General features: G+C 35.9%; 1 protein-coding gene across 1 annotated transcript in view; it reads right to left on the bottom strand.

Moving 5' to 3' along the window:
• Window positions 1-5,227: 5,227 nt before the first annotated feature.
• timeless (timeless circadian clock) overlaps window positions 5,228-27,336 on the bottom strand; it is a 41,451-nt gene continuing 19,342 nt past the window's right edge. The window contains 19 exon segments of the mRNA XM_048172554.1: window positions 5,228-5,738; window positions 5,997-6,079; window positions 6,184-6,227; window positions 7,431-7,674; window positions 7,828-7,946; window positions 9,411-9,479; window positions 9,555-9,768; window positions 10,462-10,610; window positions 13,493-13,575; window positions 13,742-13,845; window positions 13,847-13,863; window positions 13,962-14,047; window positions 14,168-14,307; window positions 16,895-17,096; window positions 18,045-18,166; window positions 19,511-19,619; window positions 22,824-22,975; window positions 25,752-25,871; window positions 27,026-27,195. Of these exon segments, the coding sequence (XP_048028511.1) occupies window positions 6,199-6,227; window positions 7,431-7,674; window positions 7,828-7,946; window positions 9,411-9,479; window positions 9,555-9,768; window positions 10,462-10,610; window positions 13,493-13,575; window positions 13,742-13,845; window positions 13,847-13,863; window positions 13,962-14,047; window positions 14,168-14,307; window positions 16,895-17,096; window positions 18,045-18,166; window positions 19,511-19,619; window positions 22,824-22,975; window positions 25,752-25,871; window positions 27,026-27,195 (2,129 nt within the window). The 3' untranslated portion in view covers window positions 5,228-5,738; window positions 5,997-6,079; window positions 6,184-6,198.

Genomic DNA, 27,336 nt, shown 5'->3' with positions numbered 1-27,336 from the left:
TTCTGACTTTATAAGACAATTGTGACAATATCACGCAATTGCGACTTTATATCTTGCAATTCTGACTTTAAAACTCACAATTCTTACTAAAACTCACTATTGCGACTATCTCAAAATTCTGACTTTATAACACAATTGTGACAATATCACGCAATTGCGACTTTATATCATGCAATTCTGAGTTTAAAACTCACAATTCTGACTAAAACTCACTATTGCGACTATCTCGAAATTCTGACTATAACTCGCAACTGACTTTAAAACTTGCAACTGTGACTATATCTCAAAATTCTGACTTTATAAGACAATTGTGACAATATCACGCAATTGCGACTTTATATCTTGCAATTCTGACTTTAAAACTCACAATTCTTACTAAAACTCACTATTGCGACTATCTCAAAATTCTGACTTTATAACACAATTGTGACAATATCACGCAATTGCGACTTTATATCATGCAATTCTGAGTTTAAAACTCACAATTCTGACTAAAACTCACTATTGCGACTATCTCGAAATTCTGACTATAACTCGCAACTGACTTTAAAACTTGCAACTGTGACTATATCTCAAAATTCTGACTTTATAACACAACTGTGACAATATCACGCAATTGCGACTATATCTTGCAATTCTGACTTTAAAACTCACAATTCTGACTAAAACTCACTATTGCGACTATCTCGAAATTCTGACTATAACTCGCAACTGACTTTAAAAGTTGCAACTGTGACTATATCTCAAAATTCTGACTTTATAACACAATTGTGACAATATCACGCAATTGCGACTTTATATCATGCAATTCTGACTTTAAAACTCACAATTCTGGCTAAAACTCACTATTGCGACTATCTCGAAATTCTGACTATAACTCGCAACTGACTTTAAAACTTGCAACTGTGACTATATCTCAAAATTCTGACTTTATAACACAATTGTGACAATATCACGCAATTGCGACTTTATATCATGCAATTCTGACTTTAAAACTCACAATTCTGACTAAAACTCACTATTGCGACTATCTCGAAATTCTGACTATAACTCGAAACTGACTTTAAAACTTGCAGCTGTGACTATATCTCAAAATTCTGACTTTATAAGACAATTGTGACAATATCACGCAATTGCGACTTTATATCATGCAATTCTGACTTTATAACTTGCAATTGTGAGTTTATATCACGTAATTCTGATGAAAAAAAATTCTGAATTCAGATTTTTTTTTTTTTTGCGAGAAAAAAAGTCAGAATTGTGAGATAAGTCACAGTTACCTTTTTTATTTTTTATTCAATGGTGGAAACAAGCTTCCATGCATAAATGTACATACCTTTTTAAAATGGCGGATGGTACTCTAGAATTAAAAGATCACATTCAGTCTTCTACTGAAAAGTAATTATTTGATTATTAAGTGATGCTGATTATCCCTAAGTAAACAAAAAAATCATCCTGCTGTGGCCATGCACATGTCCATGGCCAGCAAAGAGATTACAAAGGATGTGTTGGGATCTCATTGTGAAGAGGTACTGTACCAATTAGGAGAAGTATACAAATGTATTTCCAAAATATTAGATGTGTCACTCATGGAGTAGGCTACTGTGAAGGCCATCATCAACAAGACGACAATGAGGCACCACAATGACATTCCCAAAAAACAGGGGAGCCTGACAAAAATTGATGGAAAAATAACTTGTGAGTCAATATAGAAGGAATCATGAATAGTGCCAAATTCAAGATCCATTCTGGCATAAAACCTGCAGGCCACCATTCAAAATCTGAAGATGAAGAGGAGTTTCATCTTTCAGCACAAGAGTAACCTCAAATGTAAGTAAACCATTTTGGAAAGGCAGAGAACTAAATCCAATTAAAAAACTCGAAAAGTGCTGTACTCAAGAGATCTCCTCAATTTGATCAATCTGGAGCTTTTTGCAAGGAAGAGTGGGGGAAATTAACAAATCAAGATGTTGTAGACTCTTAAAGTTGGGAAAAGATCTGACATGATTTATTTTGGATTCATTTTTTACATCTCAAAAATAGAATTTTTATACCCACTGCATACAATAGATATAGCTAAATTTCATTGCGATTCTCTTCGGTCAACATCACTGCCAGGTTCTACACTGAATTCTCAAAGTACAGAAATATTATGGGTTTGTACATGTCTTTTGTATCTGGTCTCTGCAATTCTTCATCTTGTGATCATATATGAATCCTGTGAGAATAAAAGTCCATTCATTTTCTATGAACGAGGACAAAAAAAAGGGAAATATTCCTGGAGCATCATGTCTGAGAATCATGCTTGTTGGGTCATATCTGTTAATATAACCCAGAGCTGCGATGATGGAGAGTCACAAGATGTGAGTATACGCACAGCCCTGTCAATGATGCTCTTTCATTATTGTTCTCTTTCCTCATGTCTTTACCTTCATGTAGTTTTCTTTTTCATTCTTAGCATTCTTGAGTTGGTATTAGTGTAACAATCTTTGTATTGTTATTCTTAGAGGCGTCTTTTCAAAGGAATTTTAAAGGATTAGATGACTTCAGAATTAAAATTTCTTAATTTACTCAACCCCATTTCGTCCAAGGTGTTTATGTCTTTCTTTCTTCAGTCAAAAAAGAAATTAAAGGTTTTTAAAGGAAAACATTCCAGGATTTTTCTCCATATAGCTGGACTTCCATCATGTGCCAAAGGGCGGAAGGTCCAAATTGCAGTTTCAGAATGCAGCTTCAGAATGACTGGTCTTCAATGAGCCCAGACGAGGAATCACAGGGTCTTATCTAGAGAAACGATTGGCTACATTTTCTAAAAAAAAAAAAAAAAACGGCACGCATTACATAATCACATTGGAAAGGTCACTCATGACATAGGCGGAAGAACTAATCCAGTGTCTACAAAGCGAACATGCAAAGAATAACTGTCAATAGATCTTTACAAAAAAAAGTAGGACGATTTAATGCAAGTTTTACTGTAAAATGACTGGAGTTTTTTGCCCTACCACAGTATTACCGCCTGCGTCAAGCGTGACCTTTCCAACATGATTATGCAATGCATGGTGCATCGCAATTTACAGTGAAACGACCATTTGTGGTTAAAAAAGTTGACATTCCCACAATTTGATCAATAGTTGAAATAGCAGTTTCTTCTTAGTTTTTTCTAATCAGTTATTTACATTAGGGTTTTATGTTACATCTAATGTTGTTAAATGAATGTTTATTGCATTTTAAAATTTCATGTGTGTTACCATGATGGCGTTTAGTGTTTGTGTGAATGACACGGTGTGCAGCTTCTATATATTCGTATTGTCCTTCTCAGCTTGTGGTAAAGCTGCTTATGATGAGCTTTGATTCATCATGTGACTCTCATTACCTCTGTGTTTGGTGGTTGTCAGTGTATCACAAAGGTACTAAACAGATATTATATGAGTTAATGAAACGTTTTGTTTTTTTATACCATAAATTTAAGTAAAGTTAAGTAAATAAATTTCAACCACAGCTGCCGTTTTTTTACCGTAAATTTTACGGGATTTTTTTTTTTTTTACAGTGTACCAGTTACGGCTCGCATCAAATTCAAGACATTACTGTTTTTATCGCATTCAGACATTATCGCCACTTGCTCTTTTGAGCAGGGTTCCTACACATTTTCCATTTCAAAATACTTTTCCAGACTCCAAACCTCTCTAGATTTTCAGACCATATTTAACAAATGGTTCATACAGCATTATTTTCAGCTTTTTATTTGGTACATAGTCATCTGTAAATTTATTTTCTCAGTTTTTTTTCTTCTTCATTGGTTCTCTCGAAGTGACAACATACAAAAAAATAAAATACAAAAATATGCAAAATGTGGCTTTCCTCAGGGTAGTACCTCTAATATCAAGGCCTTATGTCCAATTTAACACATCCTCTGTGGTGGCAGAGAAATCATGGCACGAAATGGGTTGAAGGCACAATATGTGCATTGTCCTATTTGCCAAGTTCAAGGATCTATAAAAAAAGACTGGTACTGTAAAAAAGTGTTAAAAATTTGGCTTTCGTTAGAGCAGTACGTCATATTTCAAGACCTTAGGTCTGCTTTAACACATACTCTGTGGCGGCCAAGAAACGCCACCAAGAAAAGGGCAGATGGTACAATAGGTGGCTCAGTGTCCTACATGCTAAATGTAATGGTTTCTCGTGCGTATATGCAAGTCTGTACATTTTTTATTTTTTGCAAAGGTCATTTCAGAGGCTCTGTGATGCAGTGAAGAGAAGAAACCCAAAACGCTTTTAACCTGCATTTTTGCTTAATGAAAGCGCACCCTTAATTAATTCAGTTGTGTTTGACAATCACTAAAGAATCACTAAACAGCTGCCATGAAAACACACTTCTTGTATGGTAAATTTATTTTCATTAAATTCTTAATTTTCTATTATAGAAAACTAAATGAGGGGGAATAGTTTAGAAATGCTGCATTTTTCCACACTCTGCTTCCTTTTTTCCATACTTTTCCAGACCTGGAAATGACCGAAATCATATTCCATACTTATTCAAACTGTGTAGGAACCCCTGTATGAGTCTACATGCCCTCCAGAAGCCTGAGGTCAGTAAATGAACGACGCCTCGTGGTACCTTCACTGAGCGAGGCACAAAATCTTTCCAGAACATTGTTCATGGTTCTAAGTGGTGGAATAGTCTTTCCAAACCTATCAGGGCATGAAAAAAAAGCTTTTGCCAATTTTTTGCTATTGATGGTCCAACAATGACCTGGACCAAATTTGGTGAAGATCTAGAAGGTCTAGAAGGATTGGGAGGAAACAGTTTCATGTTGCTTTTTTTTTCTCCTATGTAAGATGAAAATTGAAACCATATCAGTGAATTTGAGATGAACTCAGTGGTAAAAAATCATTTGTGGCACTTTTTGAGATAAGGATTTGTTATTGCAAATGCTCTGACTGTTCTTTTTCTGTGTGCTAACACACTCTTTCCAGAACATTTTCATTTATGGTTCTAAGTGATGGAATAGTCTTTCCAAACCTATCTGGAACGCCAAATTCAAGGTAAAACAAGTAGACAACGTATCTAAACCCTGTCATTTAACTGTCTAAACAAACAAATATAACAAAGCTGATAATTTCATACAGCAAAATTTATTAACATACAAAGAGTGTTACCTTATAATAGCAAAATTTTCTTTGTATAAGAACTAGTCATGTGACAATTATGAAAACTGAGCCAAAGCCTATAGAAATGTGCGATGCTGCGTTTAATGAGGTCAATTTTGTCAAAATGACAAAGACATTCGAAATGAACAATTTTTATTTGTTTTGCAGATGCTAAAATTGAAAATGAAGGGGAAAATATTAGAAATGAAACCAAAAAAGTGTAAAATGCTGGTGTATCAACAAGTTCCTAAACCAAAAAGCACGAAAAACAAGCCTTTGGAAATTACATTTGCAACAGGGGTGAAAAGACTTTCTCAAAACAGTAAAACCCCACAAACATGGTCAACAGTTTTTTTCTAGGTAACTACACAAGATCAGAAAATAAAGATAGACTGAGGACTTGGTAATAATTAACATTTAAAATGAAAGAGTGAGGGAAAAAATATTGCGCTGTATTATGTCTAGTTATCTTCGTCCTCTTCATCACTTAACACTCTCTTATATCTGCGCTTAGCTGGGGCAGCAGGACTCTCGCGGTCTGAATCCAAGCTTCTTTCAATGTTACTCCTGGACAACGGATCTGAAATATCTGTGGGAGAGACAAAAGATAGTGTCACCTACATGCATTGGAGGAATTCATTGTGCTTTTCCTGTGGGGATAAATTAACTTGATTTATCATTATTCTAGCATCATGCATTATTTTGTTTTTTTTTTAAAGAAAAAAGAAAAAAAAAAATCAAGAAAAAAAAAAAAAAAAAAATCAAAGACTTGTTCATTGTAGTGGACCAAAAATGTCTAGAGTTGTTTGACAGAAAATCTAGATGCTTTCGAGATGCTGTTCATTACCTCTCTGATCATCATCATCATCATCATCATCATCATCCAACACTCTGCTTCTCTTCTTTGAGATTCTCTCCTCTGTATGACCACTGGAACACAAATCAACAAAAGCACATTTAGTTTAAGAAGCTCATGAAACTCATGTGTAAACCTTCACAAACTTTAGTCACTAGCCATCAATACTGGCACTAACCTTGGTTCCGCAGTATCAGGAACTGGCCTCACATGATGCAGAGTCTTATGAAGACAGAGAAAACCATTTAAATTCATTAATTGGTAATTACCAAAGTAAATACTTCATGATAGTCATTTCAGTTAATCACATGGTCAATATAATTTCAGTAACATAGCTTCAAGCAGCAATTATGAGGTCCAAGCACACCGATAGCATAACATCTGATTGAATAGAGCATTCCAGTGATGATTTTAGGCCAAGTACATTTAAAGGTCATACTTTACCATTTTGAATGATGTATTACTCTTATCTATGACCAAAAATGACAGTATTATAAGTTGTTTCCACTGTTGTCTGCAAAAAAATTCAAGTGATCGCGCCAGGCGCCTCAATGTCATGCAGTAACCGTGTCATACTGTACTTCAGCTTCCACGCTCAAATGCACAAACACTTGGATATGTGCCTTAATAATAGCATACATATATCTAGGTTAATGTTAGAGCGAAGCAGCCATGTAAAGTTGCTACTTAGATATTTCAAATGATAATCCATATTTGAGGTCGATAGATAGGCGAACGTTTGGGTTTCTTGCCCAACATTCTGTAATTACCACAAGGTCCGATCCTAAACTACCTTCAGCGCAAGGTTTTTTTCTGTGACTAACCGACTAATAAAATTTTGGTCGACTAAACCTCTTCTAGTCGACTATTAGGGAGCAGCCCTAAATAATACGCCAATGCATTCTAAAAATACACCAGTAAGACAAATTCAAACTGAATTTAAAAACCATTCAATAAGACGAGTTTCATCACTTTATGTCAAATGTTTAGGAAGTAGCAAAATCCTTCTCATGTTTATTCAGGGCATGAAAAAAAGCTTTTGCTAATTTTTTGCCATTGATGGCCCAACAATGATCCTGGACCAAATTTGGTGAAGATCTAACAGAAGGTCTAGGAGGATTGGGAGGAAACTGTTTCATGTTGCTTTTTTTCTCCTATGCAAGATGAAAACTGAAACCATATCAGTGCATTTGAGATGAACTCAGTGGTAAAAAAATCATTTGTGGCACTAGAGGGTTTGAGATAAGGATTTGTTATTGCAAATGCTCAGACTGTCCTTTCTCTGTGTGCTAACACAGAACTTCTATGGGCAGCCACAGACTACCACAAATGAAAAGATGAGATAACACATGCATTCACACCTTCAGTGCTTGGCCTCTATGAAAATGATCAACATTTGCATCAATGAAAATGTGGCAAAATCACCCTTTGATTTAGCAGAGGTGTGTTTCCTTTGGCGAGACAATAGCAAAGCTCTCAGTGCTTGAGCTCTCAACTCTTGGTCATCATCATCATCATCATCATCCTCCTCCATCTCAACAGCCAGACTGTTGTCCTTGTTTCCCTCAGAGTCCCCTTCAGGTGCTGTCTCCTCAACCGGGTCAAGAGACACTGCTAATTTCCTCAGCTGATCCACGCTCAGACTGGGAGAAATCCTCCAGAAAGACTCCTGATGAATGCAGATCAGATGAGATGACAGCAGCTATACAGCACTGCAGTTATGGTGTCTTCAAATACTCACTATTATACCAATATGGAAGCTTCTGACGACAGACTATGAAGTGAGAACCCGAGAATGAGAGACAAAGAAGCCCAAACCGACCTGTCCGTCTGAGGGTGCGCGGATGCCAATTGCGCGTAGAAGTTTCTGGAAAGCCCTGTTCTCCATGGCATCCTCGTTCTCCTCTGTCAGAGGAACCAATGCCACAGGATGAGAAACACCTGGAGAAAGAGATGGCATATTTTAAATTATTATACAGCTCTCTGAAATGCTTGATTCTGACTGGTCAATTGGAACATTACAAGGTCATTCCCCGATAATGACCGTCATCAATAGCAACTGTGTAATGACAGCATATCCGAGTATTTGATGGCGGCGCTTCTCTCATATCTCTTGTATCACACTGAGAGTTTACGCTCTCGCTCATGTTACATTCAAATGCATCTGGTGCCGTCTTGAGTCTCAGTTATCAACTCTATTCATGAACCCAGAGGACTTCAGCATTAATAGTAGGCCTATGGTAATACTGTTGAAGTGTTTGTGTTGTTGCTTGAAATGTGTGTTTTGCACACTGTAATGGATTATAAAGATAATAAACAGGTACTTTATATTTTTATTATTAGAAGACAATAAACAAGTATTTTAAAATGGTTTCTTCTCAAATCAATATTTTGTCCCCGTCTTGATTTATGTGGCGAGAAGTCATGTAATAAGTGGTACAACTGTACATTTTCCCGTCAGGTTTTTTTTCACTTTGCGTTTAATGAGCTAATAAAATATTTAAACTCAAATCAACATTGTGTCCAATTATTTACAGTATGCGGTAAGCAGCAATGTAATATGCAGGATAATGTACATCCAGCTGGTTTATATTGCATCTGACAGCAGTCACATCACAAAGCGCAACTAAATTTCATAATGCTCTTTCTGTAAATGAGGCTTTTAAATTTATGAATAATGTTTTCAAAACACTTGATTTATATGCAAGGAGGGAGAGTTTGGGGGCCTTAATGACCTTTAAGACAAACCGTGCATCTGATGTTCTCCAGAACGCAAACACAAATTTTACCAAATGTTTCGTCAATATGATATTATTACAGTATCAACTGAGGTGCTCTTGCTTTCATTTTCATTTCAGCAGTCTCTGAACCCAGTTTAATGTTTATTGACTGCTATTAGTATGCCATTCATGGGTTTAATTCCCCCAAGAGTGTAAACATTGAGCCTCTCAGGCACAATTTAAACATTAAGTGCGGTCCGCTCAGATCAGTCAATTTCTTTCCACCTCAACCAATAGTGAGAGTCCGGCACGTGGCTACTGTAGCAGGTGAAGCCAGAGGGTGTTTAGCGGTGCGGGACCATGACTGATGCATTATGTGGGAAAAGAAAATCAGCTTCGGTACCTTTAGATTAAACAGCTCATGCACGAAGCTTTGCAATGCTACACACTACAATGGGAGCAGGGCTGACCAGTGTCCTAGGCGGCATATGCGGTTGCCTAGGGTGCAAAATAACGTTGCTGCACAAGAGGCATGCCCGGTTCTACAAGGGTGCTAAGCAGGCATGTGATCAGCTAATGACAAAAAAACAAAAAACAAAAAAACAACACCATTTTACAATCTCTAGCCCTAATTATAAGCAGGAGTAACATAGGTTTTAATCAATGTTTTGTTTTATGTACTCACCATCCTCCTCACGGTCATCAGCAGTTCTGTTGAGGCAATTCTGTAGCCACAGGACAGGCCCTGACAGACCTGTTAACACAGAAATCGTTAGTAACTATCTCAGCCTTCATTCAGAAAGACCCTCAATCATGCCTGATAAAATACCTTGCTGCTGTAAAGTCTGGACCATGTTTCTCAGACTGTGAATTTTCTCTGAAGCAATGTCTCTACTCATGCCCTTTGGTCCTCTTTTGACTGAGTTGCCAGCTTGATCCTCATTGTCTTCTTCATCTTGCTCGGATTCATCCTCGTCTTCTTCCTCTACATCCATGTCCTTCTCCTGAGACTCTCCAGTCATATCAAAGAACTCTTCCTCTGTCTGACATATACACACACACATATACATATAAAATATATAATAGTGATCTATGATATTGTATTGTGTTTTGGTGTCTATTTGTTGAGGGATTTGTGGATGCATTCATGTTTTTAGATTTGTGGAGTAAAAATGATAGTTTTACTTTTTATTTTAAAGTGAAAAGACAAAATTAAGCCTTTGGTGTTAGATTCCCACTAGAATTTTTACTATTTTTTAATTTAATACTTATTGTATTTCACCGAGTTATTATTCAATAATTCCATGAATTAGATGAACAGTTCAGACATTTTTGCTATTCATTAAAATGAAAATGAAATATGTTTGATTAAAATATGGCTAATGAAATATGTAAATATTCATCGTGTTTAATGGAATTTTGCTTGACAACTAAATTTTAAACAGAATAGTTGTTTTAGTATTTTACATTAAATGACATTAAAAATATGAAGACATTAATTAGATGGCCTCTTTCGGTAATTTCATATTTTGTGCTATGACATGTCAGTGAGCAAATGTTTCTATTCATTAACCTTCATAACACAGCGATTAATGATGCGTAATAATCCTGCAAATACTAAACTTGTATATAAATATATATAAACACAGGAATTAAAGAAAAAACCTTCAGACAGAACACTTTTTCAGGCTCGGCCAGATTCGCCTTAAAGTGGCTTTATATGTTGATTGACGCACCATTCCAGTGCTCTTGCCAGGGGCACTGCGTTGTCTCTTCTTGTACAGGTCTCTGCGGTCGGACACTAGACCCATGCTGAGGATCTTATCAACTATTCGTGCCCTTGAGCGCTTGGCTGTGATCCGCTTTAGAATATTTCCAAGCACATCTATGAGAAAAAGCAGAGAAAGCAGAAATAAAGGACTTTGCAGGCATAACAGTAAATTAAGAAACAGTTAGGTAGATGTGATGATTAGTAGTAAACCAGCAATTACACTGATTTTATGAATCTCATTTCAAAGGTTTAATGAATTTTAAGGTCAAAGTATACTTCACAGTTCAAGACTTAACATTCAAAATGCAGTGTGCTGGGATAAATGCTCATGTTAAGGAGTCAAAACAACGGCAGATTTTCACCGTCACATACACAAACGAAGATCTGCTGCATTTGCAACACGGTTCTGATGACTATACCAAACTGTTATGGGCAATATCGAAAAAACAGGTATTCTTGAGAGTCTTGAGACATTACGTCCTGTTTGTGGTTCATTTAGATGTCTTCGGTCCATGTTGCATTCATATTTCAGTCAAACAGCACCAGAGTTCATATTAATTGAACCAAACCTGCCAAGTGTGAACATCTTGAGTGATTCAATGAGTTCAGCTGATTCAAATTTAAGAATTTTTTTTTTTTTGAACAACTTATTAAAAAGAACAAACTCTTCACAATTATTTATTTAATTTAAATTTTTTGACTTTAGAGTGAATTATGTCCATGGACATTCTTGAGATTCACCTCATTTCATGTGTTATTAACAGCAAATATAACAACATTTTTTTTTTTTTTCTTATTAGCGCTTAAAGGATGCTCTTTTTGGAGCCGATACCAATTATCGATTTATCATCGTAATCTGCCGTACCGATCTCGGTCATTCAAGCCTTATTTAAAGTAATAATTAAGGTTCACCTATTATGCAAAATAATGCTTTTACATTGTGCTTGGATGTGTGTTGGCAGTGTGTTTACACAACCACCATATAATGATAAAAATCCACACTTTTTTTTTTTTTTTTTTAAATCCCTATTAAACCAAAGTAGTCTCATTAGATGAGCCGTTAACTTTTTTGACATTAACTTTTTTGCTCACCAGTCACTGTAACACCAACAATATTAATCCGGAGCAAATTAAATGAGTGAGTGAGGGGAGGCGGGTTTGTGTGTCAATTCACTCAGAGAGGTGAGAGAGAGAGAGAGAAAGATATGCTGGTATCATGTATCTATTCTGCGGAAAATGAGCATTGGAAAATTGGAAGCGTTTCAGATATTTCAGTATTGATATTTATCGAAAATTCCCGATCAGGTTTTTTGACAACATTGCTCTTTGTTTAGTCATTTCAGATGCCTTTTTAAAAACTGCAATTTATATATAAAAAAAAAAAAAATATATATATATATATATATATAATAATAATAATAATAATAATAATAATACATTAAAAAAAAAAAAAAAAAAAAAATATATATATATATATATATATATATATATATATATATTTTTTTTTTTATTTATTTATTTATTTATTTTTTTTATATATATATATAACCGTACAGTCCAAAAGTTTGGAACCACTAAGATTTTTAATGTTTTTAAAGGTTTCGTCTGCTCACAAGGCTACATTTATTTAATTAAAAATACAGTAAAAAACAGTGAGGTAGCTGTGAACAATCAAGTAATACAATTTAACATAAATGTGTTCACTTCACTTCACTATTAGTGACAACAGTAATTTATTCCTGTGATGCAAAGGCTGAATATTCAAACATCAAATACTCCAGTCTTCAGTGTCACATGATCCTTCAGAAATCATGCTAATATGCAGATCTGCTGCTCAATAACTAAAATAATGTGTTATAATATATCATAATTTTCTGGCAATAGTTTTACTTTAGGATTATTTGATAATACACCATACTTTAACCCAAACTGTAATTTATCTGAAAACTAATCTTTTGTAAATGGGTAAATGTCTTTACTGCCATTTTGATTATTTTTGATTCTTAATTTTCTTTTCTGTCATACTCAAATTCTTGTTAAAACATATTAGACATGCGTATTGTGTGCATTTTGAACACTTTTTGTGTGAAATTATATTTATTTTGTCCATTAAAAGTACACAACTGTTTTCAACATTGAAAATAATCATAAATGTTTATTGAACAGCAAATCAGCATATTAGAATGATTTCTGAAGGATCATGTGACACTGACGACTGGAGTAACGATGCTGAAAATTCAGCTTTGCATGCACTGTGTGAATGCATTACTTTGTGAAATATGATTCAAATAGTACACAGGCGATTTTAAATTGTAATAATATTTCGCAATATTACTCTTTTTTACTGTATTTTAATTAAATAAATGCAGCCTTGGTGAGCAGACGAAACTTCTTTTAAAAACATTAAAAATCTTAGTAAACTTTTGGACCGTACTATATATATATATATATATATATATATATATATATATATATATATATATATATATATATATATATATATAGTCCTGATCAGGAGGTAACGTCCGATTCCGATCGAGTCTGAAACCACATGATCGGGCCCGATTTCCGATCATGTGATCGGATCTGGACATCCCTAATATTTATCGAAAATTTATATTTTTGACAACATTGCTCTTAGTTTATCATTTCAGATGCCTTTTTAAAAACGGCAATCAATCAATCATAATATAATATACGTAAAATTTAACCCATGTTTAACTGCTACATGCTACTGCTGAAATCCACCCACATTTGGCGGATGTTAATGTCAAGCCCTGACTCCACACTGGTGATGACATGAATGTGGCGCTAAAGTCTGACGTATCAATTTGTAATCAGTTGAAGAGCTCAGCCAGTTTTAGCGACTACTGATCGAGTCGTAGAATGTGATTATTGGCTGATACCGATCTGTGACAAATCGATCTGAGCATCCCTAGTGTTTTTACTTGATTGTGAAATAATGATCTTCATATAAAAAAGGAATTTGCACTAACCATCAGAGTCTCTAAATTCCTCAAAGAGAATCTGGAGTTCTTGTTCCTGCTCTTCAGTCCAGAGCACGATACGAGTGCCTTTCCTGATCAGATGAGAGGGGGGAAAAAAAGAGAGCGAGAGAGAAAAAAAAAAACAAACAGTTTTCATAGTAGCCAGAAAGTAGCTCACTAGGATTATAAACGGAGCAAAATGTCTCTACTCTACTAGTCTTTACTTTCAAAATTACAGATTTTACAATAAAATCATACCTCTCTTTCTTTAAATCCTTCACACTGTCCACCAAACCCATGGATACCATGTGGGACACTACCTCACGTCTAGTGCGGCTGCTGCTCAGCAACGGTAACAGCGTCTTCAACAACATCAGGCACTGAAGGAACAAAAACCACAACAAAGACCAATTTAAAAGACTGTTCAACATACCCGAAAAACCAAACGAACAGAAACTGTGAACAAGTGTAACTCCACCTCCAGAGTCCCTGTACTCTTCATACAATCGCTGAAGCTGCTCCTCTTCTTCAGGAGTCCACTTGCCTTTTTTCTTTGTGCCTTCCCTAATATATATGGATGTGAATAAAATAAATCACCAACTCTTGAGTGCTGCAATGACGTTCAAAGATATGAGCTTTAATCCACTTCAGTATCAGTAAGGTCCTAAACACATGTGCAATTACCCCTCTTTATTGTATCCCTCAGTCATTTCTCTCACAGCACCCACATTCTTCCAGAACAGCAGCTCCACAAACGCTTTGTTGTTTTTAGCAGCAAATACAAAGAACCGGTTCAGAACATATTTTGCAAACGTAACAAGCTCCTGTAAGGACAAAAAAAAAAGAAAAAAAAAAGAATCAACTAATCTGTTACATGTTACATGCACAATAAAAACTGAATTCAATGACAACAGGGTCTTTTTTTCAAAGTCTTTGATGTTTTGGGCTCTACTAGAACAGATTTTCATGCTTGAATACATTCCCTCATCTTTCTGACATAGTTAAACAGCTACGTCCTGCAAACTGCCCCCTTGACACTGTTGGCACTGTTCAAGCATTGTATCTTTGGTTAATACATATCTCAGCCCAGGGTGTGCTCCAGCTATTTTTAAACATGCCATTGTGCAACCGCTTTAAAAAAAAAAAAAAAAAAAAAAAAAGAATAATCTGAATCCTTCAATTTTGTCTAATTTCTCTAACCTTCCAAGTTGTTTTTAAATCAACTTCAATCATTTTTAGATGAATGTAGTGGTTATGAAAAATCCCAGTCTGGTTTTAAGCTCCGTCACAGTAATGAAACTGCCCTTTTAAGAGTTTTTAATGATCTTCTGTGGGCTCAGGTAACTCTGCTGTTTTAGTGCTTTCGGATTTGAATGTACACGAGTGTATATATTTGTTGAACAAGTGGTAATCGTTTTCATATCATCTGACTAAATGGTAATCAATTAATTTGATAATTTACTGTCAAACTATATTTGCTGTATTGTATTGCAATATAGCATGACGCAATATGTAATGGTGGCATGTGAAAATTGTCTTTTTCAGACACTTACGAAATCCAGTATTGGATAGATTTTGTTAGTTACTGTAGCAGCTACAGTGTAGTTATCATAATTTTACATCATAACCTCACAATAAATGTGCTGTCAATACATATGATACATATGGTAAAGCAGAAGCAGCGCCGGCGATTGTGGCATAACAAAAGTTCCGCTGCTCGTGAGGCGTGTGTTACGCGATCGCTCCAGCGGCCTCGTTGAGCTCCCACAACACTCGGTCCTGCTCTGCTTCATACTACAGTAACGTTAATAATCGCATCCATTAACATGTTTTCTTCAAGTCCTACTGCCTACTGTCTGTTGAGGTGGAGACCACATGTCCCAAGATTCCACATTCAAACTTGCCGTCATCAAGCTACGCCTTTGTTTTGAACAGGCCTCTAGCGACCTCTAGCGGTCAAAATTATTACAAACTGCACCTTTAAGGGCACAGCCCTCATCGTATTTGACAGATAGGAGTTTTTCTGTTCACCGTGGTGAATTTCTTCATCTGCTGTCCCTCTTTCTTGTGGTGTCCCCAAAGAGTCCATATTGGGCCGCATGCTGTTTTCTCTGTACATGCTGCCATGGGGTCCATTTAAAAAAAAAAAAAAATTACATACACTTCCTTCCATTGTTATGCGGATGATTTACAAATCTATTTGCCCGCCAAAACAAATCTCAGTTGCTTAACTGCCTGAGAGACTTAAAAATATGGTTGAACTTTCTTTGTTTTAATGAAAATGAAACTGAGGTTGTTGTGTTTGGTCATCCTGGGGATTTAAGATGCCTGTGTAGATGCCCTTGGTACTTCATATATTCGTCCATTTACCAAGAATCTCGGTGTGATTTTTGACAGTGCTTTCAATTTTGAAAAACAGATTAGTTCTGTTGTAAAAATTTTTTGTATTTATCAGAGCTTTTACATATCAAATGCAATAAGATGCTCCTCGATGTTCCGAGATCCAGGTTCAAAAAATAAAGTTGACCGAGCTTTTTCAGTGGCAGCTCCTAATCTCTGGAATATTCAGGAAATTTTCAAGTCATTGCTTGAGACCCACCTGTATTCCTTAGCTTTCATTTCGAGTTGAGTTTTTACACTGTGACATTTTCTGTTGTGTTTGTTTTGTTTATTTGTTTGTGTATCTTGACAATGTTAAGCACTTTGGTTAATTATGGTTGTTTTTAAATGTGCTATTAAAATAAAATTGAATGTTCATTATTTTCCTCATATTCTCCATTGTTGCAGCTCCTCTATTCACACTCTGTCAGTAACGCTCTGTTTAGATCCTGTCTCTATGAAGCACCTCCTTTTGAAAAGCACAATGTGCTCTGACTTGGTTGGCTAGACCAGTGTGTTGTGATTAGTCAAGCGCTTCAAGCGTGTTTGGGAAATGCCACGTCCCTTACCATAACCACAAGTTTCAACACACTGCTAACACTAACTCAACCAGGCCCCAGCCCTTTATTCTTTGTATGAATTATTTTAATGAGGAATATTGTGACGTGTTCATTCCCGGAAGAAAACTCAAAGACTACAATGGAAACGTTTCAGGGAGTTCAGAAATGTAGAATATATAGAGAATAACTCCCTCTCTCTGGAGTGACTTTGTGCTTTGTAACTTTGCAGACGTTTTTCATGCTTAAACAGCAACATTTCACACTAAAGAAAGTTGAAAATGTAAAAAAGCACAATAGGTCCTCTTTTAACATTAACATATGCAGAGGTATGAGATTAAGAGCTTTCAAACATCAAAACCAATGACCTTGTCATCATTAGCGTGATGTTCTACCAGTTGAGCTACAGAAACCTCAGGGTTACAAAACATACAGAAAAAACTACACTGTATTAATGGAAAGCAGTGCATGTTACCTGATAGGTGGATGCTGCTGGGTCTCCCAGGATCTTATTAAACAGGGAAAAGACGGACAGCTGATAGAGTAACGCCTCCATCTTCAGATCCACAGCCAGTCTGTGCAGCATTCGTGCGATGCAATGGTTGGTGTGAGAAGAGTTCTGGGAGTATGAGCGCAGAAGAATAATATATGGACGCACAACTTGTGGACTGGCAAACCTGTCAATCAAATTTTTATTTATGGAATATTACTCGAACATAAAACAAGAGAAACATTCATTCAACCAGTAACACTTTACAAAAAGGCCTCATTTGTCAACATTAATGTATTAACTAACATGAACTAGTTAATGTACTTAAAAGTAATAATAATACAATGTATTATAACATTTTTAAGGTATATCACACACGTTTTCATGTTTTAATTTAAGCTGTAATTTTGGCAAGAAAAGGAATTATTACATTTTCATTTGATTCCACTTTAAAAGATTAACTAAATTGTTAGTTTTATAAATTTATTTGATTACCACCATTTTTGAAAGGAAATTTGTATTTAAAATGGCAATGTTTTCATATTCTATGCATTCCTGGCAGTGAAATAAGCCACTATAAACCTATATAAAGGTCCAGACATGAAAAAAAAAAAAAAAAAAATACCGCGATACCATGAAACCACCAGAATCTTACATTTTTGCTCATATCACCCAACAGTATGACAAGACATACTAATCCATGATACCACTCAAAGCTCCCATGCAGAGTAATCTTTATTTTTATTTTATGGCAAGAGGAATAGATTAATATAAATAAGTTCTGCGTTACATCAGACACCACCTGAAATTAGCCATTAAAACAGTAGTTCTCAAATCTCTTCCTGGAGCCACCAACAGAGCTCATTTTGTATGCGTTCCTAATCAAACACACCTGATTCAGGTCATCAGCTTATTAGTAAAGACACAAAGACCTGAAATGGGTGTGTCAGATAAAGGAGACGTGCACTCTTGGGGGGCTCCAGGAACAGATTTGAGAACCACTGACTGCATTAAAACCATCCATATTGGCATATCGGTATTATCAATAAAGAAAACACAAGACTGGAAGTTTAGTTTTTAGCTGGGAAAATTAACTCTTTACATCTGCTCTAAATGTAAATAATTCTCCACGCACCTCTTGATGAAATCTAAGAAGTTGAACTCTGTCTCAGACACAGCAACAGACTCCAGCTCTTCCTCTTCCTCCAACTCAACTCCATCCTCTTCCTCCAGAGCAGAATCTAATGGAACTTGACCCTACAGAACACCAAGACAAAGTCATCTATCACTATGCTGCTCCAGTTACTGGCAATAACAGTAGAGTATTGTTTGTAATGGAATTAGGTTGAAAAACAGAAAACCAGTATTTCAGGAGTCAGTACCAATACCAGTGAAATTTCTTGATTATTGATTTGAATTTTGATACTGAAGCAAGTAATATTGATAATGCAAAGCACTATATTTGAAAATAAAAATATGAAATAAGTTAAATATTAATGCAAATAATAATAAGCTGCTGAAAACAATCTTTTTGGGCGGCAGACAGATTGCATAAAGCGCCCTGTCAATTAACTTTTGACAATAATGCTGCATTCACATGCGATTGGACATTTCCTGCTTTCACTTCTGAAGTTGTGATTATGAGCTTGTGGCGTTCAAGTGCTTTGTTGTTGGAAAGAACAGGAATCATGGAGGACATCGGGTTTATTCTTGCCTATTTATTGGGAAATTCTTAATAAAGCCAAAATGATATTTAGCGTCACATTCATTGACAACTACATAAATATTCACCACGTTATCTGATGATTCTGGAATTTCAGTCCAATACAGGCTATTTTCGCTGTGTATAAAACATACAATACACTTCAAATGATTATTCATATGTAAATATGTACTTCTGTAATGACAAGACAAGGCAATGTTGCTGTTGTGGAAAGAACTAATACAGAATAGCAGTCAGAGCAGGAATCGATTCTCCCCTCTGCCACGTTTAAATGCTCAGGGAACTCGGGTCTCAAAATTATCCCCAAGCTTCCCAGTGGTAAATATTACTTTAGAAGGCATTCATGTCCAATTATTAGCTAGAAAATTTGTATTTACGATAATTCTGATAGCATGTGAAGGCAGCATAAAGGACAGCCACTACAGCAAAAACAAAAAACAAAACATGCTGCAAAAGAAAAACATTTATTACACAGCATTTACTTCAAAGCACGACAAAGAATTGTAGGCAGTTATTCATTTAAAAAAAGTCTCTCAGAAAAAACAATCAAACATTACTTGATGACATAAAATTACAGAGAAGAAAGACGGCCAATCAAAAAAGCTTAAAGGAATAAAAGTTAACAAAAATGCAGCCTTGAACAGAATCATAAATATGTTATCGGTTTATGTATTTCCTGAGAATCACAGCTAGGACCATGCTCGACTTCTAGAATTAAAACAATGTTATATAGATTAGTAGTATAGGGTAGTATTGTTTATGAATGTGCCGGGAATATCAGTATATTGTAGTCTTGTAGTCCTGTAATGGTATTGGGTAAAGTTGTATAATGTAATGTTGTTGGTGATGTTATCAGGTACAGTAATATAGTGTAGTACTGTGATCTTACTAGGGAGCTTAGTGAAAAGTATCTGCTTCAGGAGTTCTAGTTCCTCCTCAGGTTCCACCTCAACAGATCCAAATGTGTCTCCTTCAGGCCACACTGCCCTGATCCGACACACACAAACGCGAGAGAATGAATACAACCTTTCTTTCTACAATTAGGGAAAAAGTCATAACTCATTCATAACCTTTTTATCAGATAACAAAACCACAGAAATAAATGTAATTATTCAAAAATCACAGTGAATATTTGCCAAGACTAGTGAATGGATTTTGTTTGCTGACATCACAGCAAGCAAAATTCAAACAAAATATGAAGAATTAGCTTTAATGTATGCGATTAAATAACACTTTTATTTAACACTGTTAATGTACTTAATGAATCGTTTTAACAGTTTCATTCTGTTCTCTGTCATATAAAAACTGATTGGAATCTTCCAGCTGATTGAAATGAAATTGTAGCTGCAGCTACAATCGACCTCGTTCACAAAAAAAGGGGGGTAGGCTACATACCGCTGGACATGATAAAGTGGTAGAAATGTAAAAAAACGGTAATTTTGGATTAATGGCTGCATCCGAAATCACATACTTCCCTAGTATATAGCAGGTGAAAAACAGTATGTAAGAAAAGTAGTATGTCCAAAAAGTACCCGAATGACCTACTACTTCCAGCGAGATTCTGAAGTGTCATATGATGGGCACTTTACTATCCCACGAGGCCATGGGAGAGGATTTGTGAATGGCAGTGACGCAGTACGACCAGATTACATTCATACATTACATTTATACTATATAGAATGTACTTTTTAGCAGTAGCAAAATAAATACTTCTTCAAAACAAGTACCTACTCGAGAGTATGCCATTTCAGATGCAGCCATTGTCTCTATCGCCGTTTTCCTCATACTTTTTGTGTGCAAAAACAAAACAAAAATAACTTTATTCAACATTTCAGTAATGGCCGATGCTGTTCACGTGAGCAACGCAATGCATGCGTGTGATGTTAATGCAGGAGCCGGCCAATAATGAGTCGCCATTCTGACACAGATAGACTGACGGAAGAGAAGAAATTGTTGAATAAAGTTATTTTTGTTCAGCTTTTGAGCACACATAGGGCCCTATTTTAACGATCTACACGCAAAGTGTAAAGCGCACGGCGCAGGTGCACTCAGGGCGTGTCCAAATCCACTTTTGCTATTTTAACGACGGAAAAACGGTCCGTGCGCCGGGGCGCATTTTTGAAATGGGTTGTCCCTATTCTCTTAATGAGTAATGGGCGTAACGTTCAATAAACCAATCAGAGTGTCATCTCCCATTCCCTTTAAGAGCGAGATGCGCTCGCGCCATGGCGGATTGCTAATTACATGGCGGAATTTGTTGGCGGAAAAGCTGAACGCTTTTCAAGTGAAGAAACCGATCTGCTCGTGCGCGAAGTTAAAGCGCGCGAGCAGATCATCTACGGGACAAGCAGGAATCCACCAAAGCTTCCCGAGGTGAAGGCGGCGTGGGATGAATTAGCAGTGATTGTGTCCTCGTCTTCTGGCATCAGATGTTTTGCTGAAATTACCTGTTAAGTGGCCAGTCAATCTTTCAGTCGTCTGCGTTGGATGCAGGCTTTCAAATAGCTCCGCGTGATGAGTCAGTTAATATATATATATATATATATATATATATATATATATATATATATATATATATATATATATATATGTGTGTGTGTGTGTGTGTATTGGCACGATTGTTCAATTAATTAGCCAATTTCGTTCATCATTATAAGTAGTAATAGGCTGAATTGAAAATAGGTAGCCTAATTCTAATACACGCAATGACTATTCATCATTACATTTTTATATTTATGTAGCCTACACAATAATATTCTTTTACACTGTAATCCTTTTGTTTTTAATATTTGTCATGTTTGTGTGATGCGCATCCCTGCGTGTAATAAGCAAAGTCAACGCGCAATGTGGACGCGCGTTTCTACCAACGCGCTCTAACAAAAAAATATTGCGCCATTGACTTTAGACTTTAGACAGGTTTGAGTTGGTCTATGGCGCAGTCTATTTTCAGCTCCTTAAAATAGCAATGCGCCAGCAATGCGCCTGAACACACCTCTTTTTTAGACCAGCACGCCCATGGGCGCACTAACTGGCGCAAATGCATTTACAAATTTAAGGACGTGGCGCTGAACGTGAAAACGCGAACGGCGCCAGACGCAAACTAGCAAACACACTTGCGCTACGCCTTGCGTCGCATTGCGCCGGGTGTATTATAGGGCCCATAGTATTCTTGTTGCTTCATAACATTGAACCACTGTAGTCACGCTGACAATTTTAACGATGTCTTTACTACTTTTCTGGACCTTGAATGTGGTGATTTTGTTGCTTTCTATGGGAGATAAACAAAATAAAAAAACTAAGATATTCTTAGAATATCTTAAAGTATTAGTTCACTTTCAAATGAAAATCACCCCAAGCTTTACTCACCCTCAAGCCATCCTAGGTGTATATGGCTTTCTTCTTTCTGATAAACACAATATTTATTAATATTCTGACGTATCCAAGCTTTATAATGGCAGTGAGTGGGATCAACGAGTATGAGCTGAAGAAAGTGCTTCCATCCACATCCATCATAAACATATTCCACACGGCTCCAGAGGGTTAATAAAGGCCTTCTGAAGTGAAGCAATGCGTTTGTGTAAAAAAATAAATAAAAAAATCCATATTTAACAAGTTATGAAGTAAAATATCTAGCTTCCGCCAGACTGCCTTCTGTATTCAAATTATGAAAAAACAGAAATGACGTCGCGCCAGTTAAGCTTTTTCCGTAAATTGAAATATATGGAAAGGCACAGGACGTAGCACAAGCTTTTTGAACTGCGAGAGTTTTACATTTTATAAGTAGAACACAGAACACAGTCTGGTGAAAGCTAGACATTTTTTTCATAACTCATTAAATATGGATTTTTTTTTTTTTTTTTTTTTTTTTTTTTACACAAACGCATCGCTTCACTTCAGAAGACCTTTATTAACCCCCCGGAGCCGTGTGGAGTACGTTTATGATGGATGGAGACTTTCTTCAGCTCATACTCATTGATCCCGCTCACTGCCATTATAGAGCTCGGATACATCAGGATATTTATTAACATATCTTCAATTGTGTTCATCAGAAAGAAGTCATATACACCTAGGATGGCTTGAGGGTGAGTAAAGCTTGGGGTAATTTTCATTTGAAAGTGAACTAATCCTTTAATTTGTGTGAACGAAGGTCTAACGGGTTTGGAAGGTGTTTTAGCGTGGCTGATGTCTTACCGTGCAGCACGGAGTAAACTCAAAGCTTCAGGTCCTGAGCGAGACATAATGCAGTCTTGAATCCTGACCAATGCTTCAGTCCTCTGCTCATTCACTGGAGTCTCAGATGCAGCATCGAAGGGCACAGCACCCTCTGTCAGACTCTCTGACAACTGTAAGTCAAAATCAGATCATTGGTAATCTACTGCTGTGCAATGTTGAATATTGTACTTAATCTGAATTACTGAATTTGTGGATGTGAATTGGTAAAGCTAAATAAAATGGACCAAAACTAACTGCCGAAAAGGTGGTATTTTTAAACAGACTGATTATTTTGGAAAGAAACTTTGGAAGTTGAATATGGATTATTGATTTTTTTTTTAAATAATGGATTTGTGTATGAAATGTTTCCAATTGAAAAATTGTACAGCTTAATTACACAACCATGAATTACAGTTCTCAAAAAAACCAAGCCCTGAAAATACAATGCATTAAAGACAAATATTAAAATAATGAAATCCATGTCATGACCCATTCATGACATGGATTTCATTATTTTAGTATTTGTTCCTTGAGATTCACTTTTAATGTTAAAAGGGTTGGTTGATTATGATTTTACTTTTTTAACTTTAGTTAGTGTGTAATGTTGCTGTTAGAGCATAAACAACATGCCTAAACAATGCAAAGGGAGGGGGGGGGGGTGTAGGGGGGACAACCCATCATCACTGCATCGCGTTTCTTTCTCCAATGATTCTGGATCGATCCTGAGCTTTGTTTTTATTCTGATGCACGATGACACCAAGCGTGCTTTAGAAACACCAGGATTCTGCTTGCTTCCAATTCCTCACACACATACACCACTCGATCCTTCTGTAAAATAATCTTTCCTAAAGTTCGGAAAGGTTGAAGTGAATTACAACGAACATTAATTGCACAGGATGCGCTGAGAGAGACGCACGCTTTGTTTGATGTTGCTGTACGCGGTCTCGTCTATCAATATTTTACTTACAAATGCTCTACAAAGGCATCATTTATGTCGTTTGGAATGCAGTGGACTTATATATTTAAAATATGAAACTCACTTACAGAAGGCTGCTTTCTATTTCAAATGCTGACGCTTTGTTTGTGAAGAGTGCTTGCACATGCGGCTGTACGCGACTTGCGTCTTAATGTAAACAGCAAGTTATGTCTTGAGGGATTAAATGGACAGGACAAACCTCATTACTTATTATATTTCAAAAGACATACGTGCGTGAATACAACTTATTAGATCTCCCGATGTCTATGATGTAACAATCAAACAACAGCATGAGAAAGAGAACGTTCAGATAATCTTAAATAGGCTACAGAAAGCACTCTGTTTATTGCTTGTAATATTTCGTTGCTCCTCTTTATTATTTACTACTTGCTTGTATGTTTTGAAGTTATTAGTTTAAAATTCTTAACATACAATTGTTTTAATTACATTTTTAAATTTGTAATTATTTTAAAAAGTAGGCCTAATTATAAATTACTTATATAAGGATAAGGATATGTAAATGTAAAGGATTTTAAGGTTTTTAAGTCAGTAAATTAATTATTAAGAAAAAAATAATAGCAGATCGAGAATCCAAGAATCATTTTGGAATCGAATCATGTCACTCCCAGAATCAGATCGGATGATGACGTCCGATCTAAAGATTCGCACCCCCTACTAATCAATGACTTTAACTCCACATCAGCTACATAAATTCATCAACTAACCATTCAGAATCGTCCTGTTGCATCCTACATGTTGTCACTTCTTCATGAGTCTCTCCATTATTGTCAGACTCTGTTTTGAACATAAAAGGCTGAACAGTTTCTGACATTTTCAGTGAGTCTGAGGTAATTGGAGCTGCTAACACAAGTTCTTGAAACTCCGTCCCTTTTCTTGAGAGCAGTAGCTTAATTTGCATTTAAAGGGACATACACAAAAATGAAGCGTTTTGCTCACCCTCAAAAAGTGACAAATTTAACATGCTATAAAAATGATCTGTGGGGGATTTTGACATACACACTCTGGGGACACCAGAGACTTCTATTACATCTTGTGAAAGTAGCATTATATGACCTGTTTAATGCAAATAAATATATATATATATATATATATATATATATATATATATATATATATATATATATATATATATATATATATATATATATATATAGGAAAAACTATTATTTCAACTTTCATTCTGAAACTCTGTCTGAAATGATCTGTTTATAAGGCTCAGTTGTGAGCCAGAATGCCATTAAAATAAACCATCCACGTGCTCCCGACAGTGGGATCCTTCTGAAGTCTGTACAGAGTCGCAAATGATCCATTTAAAATGGACGCGTCAAAGCAAACATTCTTTCACTCATCCATTTGTTCTGCTGTCTACAGACTCAAGTGCATGGAGCATGTCAGAAACTGAACACACATCTGTATACTGTATCCAGTGTAGACAGCGTCAGTGACTGAATGCCAGTGGGCGGGGCCTATGATGCAATGGTGTTACTATTCGTCAATGATAATAAATCTCAATTTTGTTATCTTCCCATGAATTAGATATAGTTCTAGTTCCTACTAATTTATGATGTGTACCGTTTACCCAATTATTTATTTAAATTGCAATATTAATATATTGCAATTGATTTGTTGACCCTGACATTGTATCTTGCATTGTTTACCTTTTAATGTATTTTATGTGTTGTCATGTCAGTCTTTTCATGTTTATCAATTTATAGGGTGTCTTGGGATCACTGGTGATTGTGTTGGAAAGGATAATCTGCTGTTAACATCCACTGTTAGGTGCGTCACTTCTCAATTTAAAGTTTCTCTGCCTGATGAAGATCAAAACATTGATCTAAACATCGTCTCATTTATTATTTAATATGCTCTTTGTCGTTTTTTTGTTCCGTTACTGGTTTTCTATAACTCACCTGAAAGGCAGACGATCTGAGCTCTTCAGACACTATCTGCCATGTCTGTTCCAGGTCTTCAGCTGTGGCCTCTGTCTGATGACTCTTCTTGCTACGTTTCCTTCGTTTCACTCTTTTTTTCTAAAAGTCAAAAAAGAAATTTAACTGTACAACCCTTGTAGCCTCAAATCTTAAGGCATGTTGCCTTCTGTAGCATCAATGAATTTTTGAACCATAATAGTTGTGTATGAGTCTCTCAAATGTCCTTAGTCTGAAAAGATGGATCTTAACATCACTGACGGAAAGGGGTTAAATAAGCTGAAGATACTGGAAAACCTAGAGGATATTTTCTGAAGAACAATGGGCAGTTTAACTCAAACTGGCGTACGCATACTCAAAATGTAATTGGGCCAGTGGTGAGCTCAATTACTCTTAAATGTAATTGTACCCCACATTAAAATAACATTAAAACTGAGCATGTATTTCTAACAGGCAAAAAGCCATAAAAGATCAAATACATGACATCCGATCTAATTAAAGCACCACACAAGCTAGGTTGCATGTAGAGTATGATGCCTTAGCAAATCATGCTACATTACTACAATTCTCGACAATGTACCCTTGTAAAAGTGTGGTTTTAGCAATTAAAAGCATGAAGAACAAATGTAAACAGATCGATTTAAGACTCTCTTCCATACAAAAGCATACCCTGTGTGAGTTCGTTTTTAATTTTCAAATTATAAAAGCAATAATGCAAATTTTCCCCAAATATCCACAGTTACAAATGTGACATTGATTTTATACAACAGTTCAACAAACAAAAAGGGAAATATTAAATGATATAGATTTTAAACACAGTATTGTTAGCATTGTTTGCTCTATTTTGCAACGAAATTCCAAAGAAAGCAACCCAGAACTGCAACACAACAGTGTTTCATGAACAAATCTGCGGCTTCGAACGAATTGTAAGAGTCAATGATTCAATGATCAATCACAAATACAACCATGAACATTATTATAAAAAGGCATTTATAAAAAAAAATAAATAATCAATTTAAGGGGAAAAATAATGTCCCTTCATGGAAAAGATGTGACTTCAGTCTAAGTGGAAGAGACGGGGTACGCAGAAGGATGTTGAATGCCTCAGTGAGTACGAGTCTGATACTCTAAAAGCTTTAGGAATCACTGATTTAACTGATCTGGACAAACAAATGTAAATGTCACACCACATATCATTTAACTTAAAATGGTTCAGCTCATCCAGTGATCTCAATTAATGCCATCTCAGATCTCACCTGCACTACCAGACTGTTTCGACCCTTGCAGAATCTCTCCAGCATCCTCAGAAACAGATGTGTGGACTCCACCAGATCTCTGAGAAATGAGTGTGGCTGCATTCGCTCATCAAATTTACGCAAGAGAGTCAGAAAAATCTCCCTGAACTCCATCAGATAAAAGATATTACCTGTACACATCAGAAGAAAACAAGTGATCGAGATGAGTGATGGAAAGATGAGTGTCACAGAGGAAAAGAGACATTTAAAACCGTGACAATTATCAAATCCATTTTAAAATAAGCAGAGTGAGATTTTCTTTTTAAATAAAT

The sequence above is a fragment of the Megalobrama amblycephala genome, linkage group LG21, assembly GCF_018812025.1.
Source record: "Megalobrama amblycephala isolate DHTTF-2021 linkage group LG21, ASM1881202v1, whole genome shotgun sequence".
Classification (NCBI taxonomy): Eukaryota; Metazoa; Chordata; class Actinopteri; order Cypriniformes; family Xenocyprididae; genus Megalobrama; species Megalobrama amblycephala.
The sequence above is the reverse complement of the archived record's forward strand: the minus strand, read 5'-3'. Positions and strand labels throughout refer to the sequence as shown.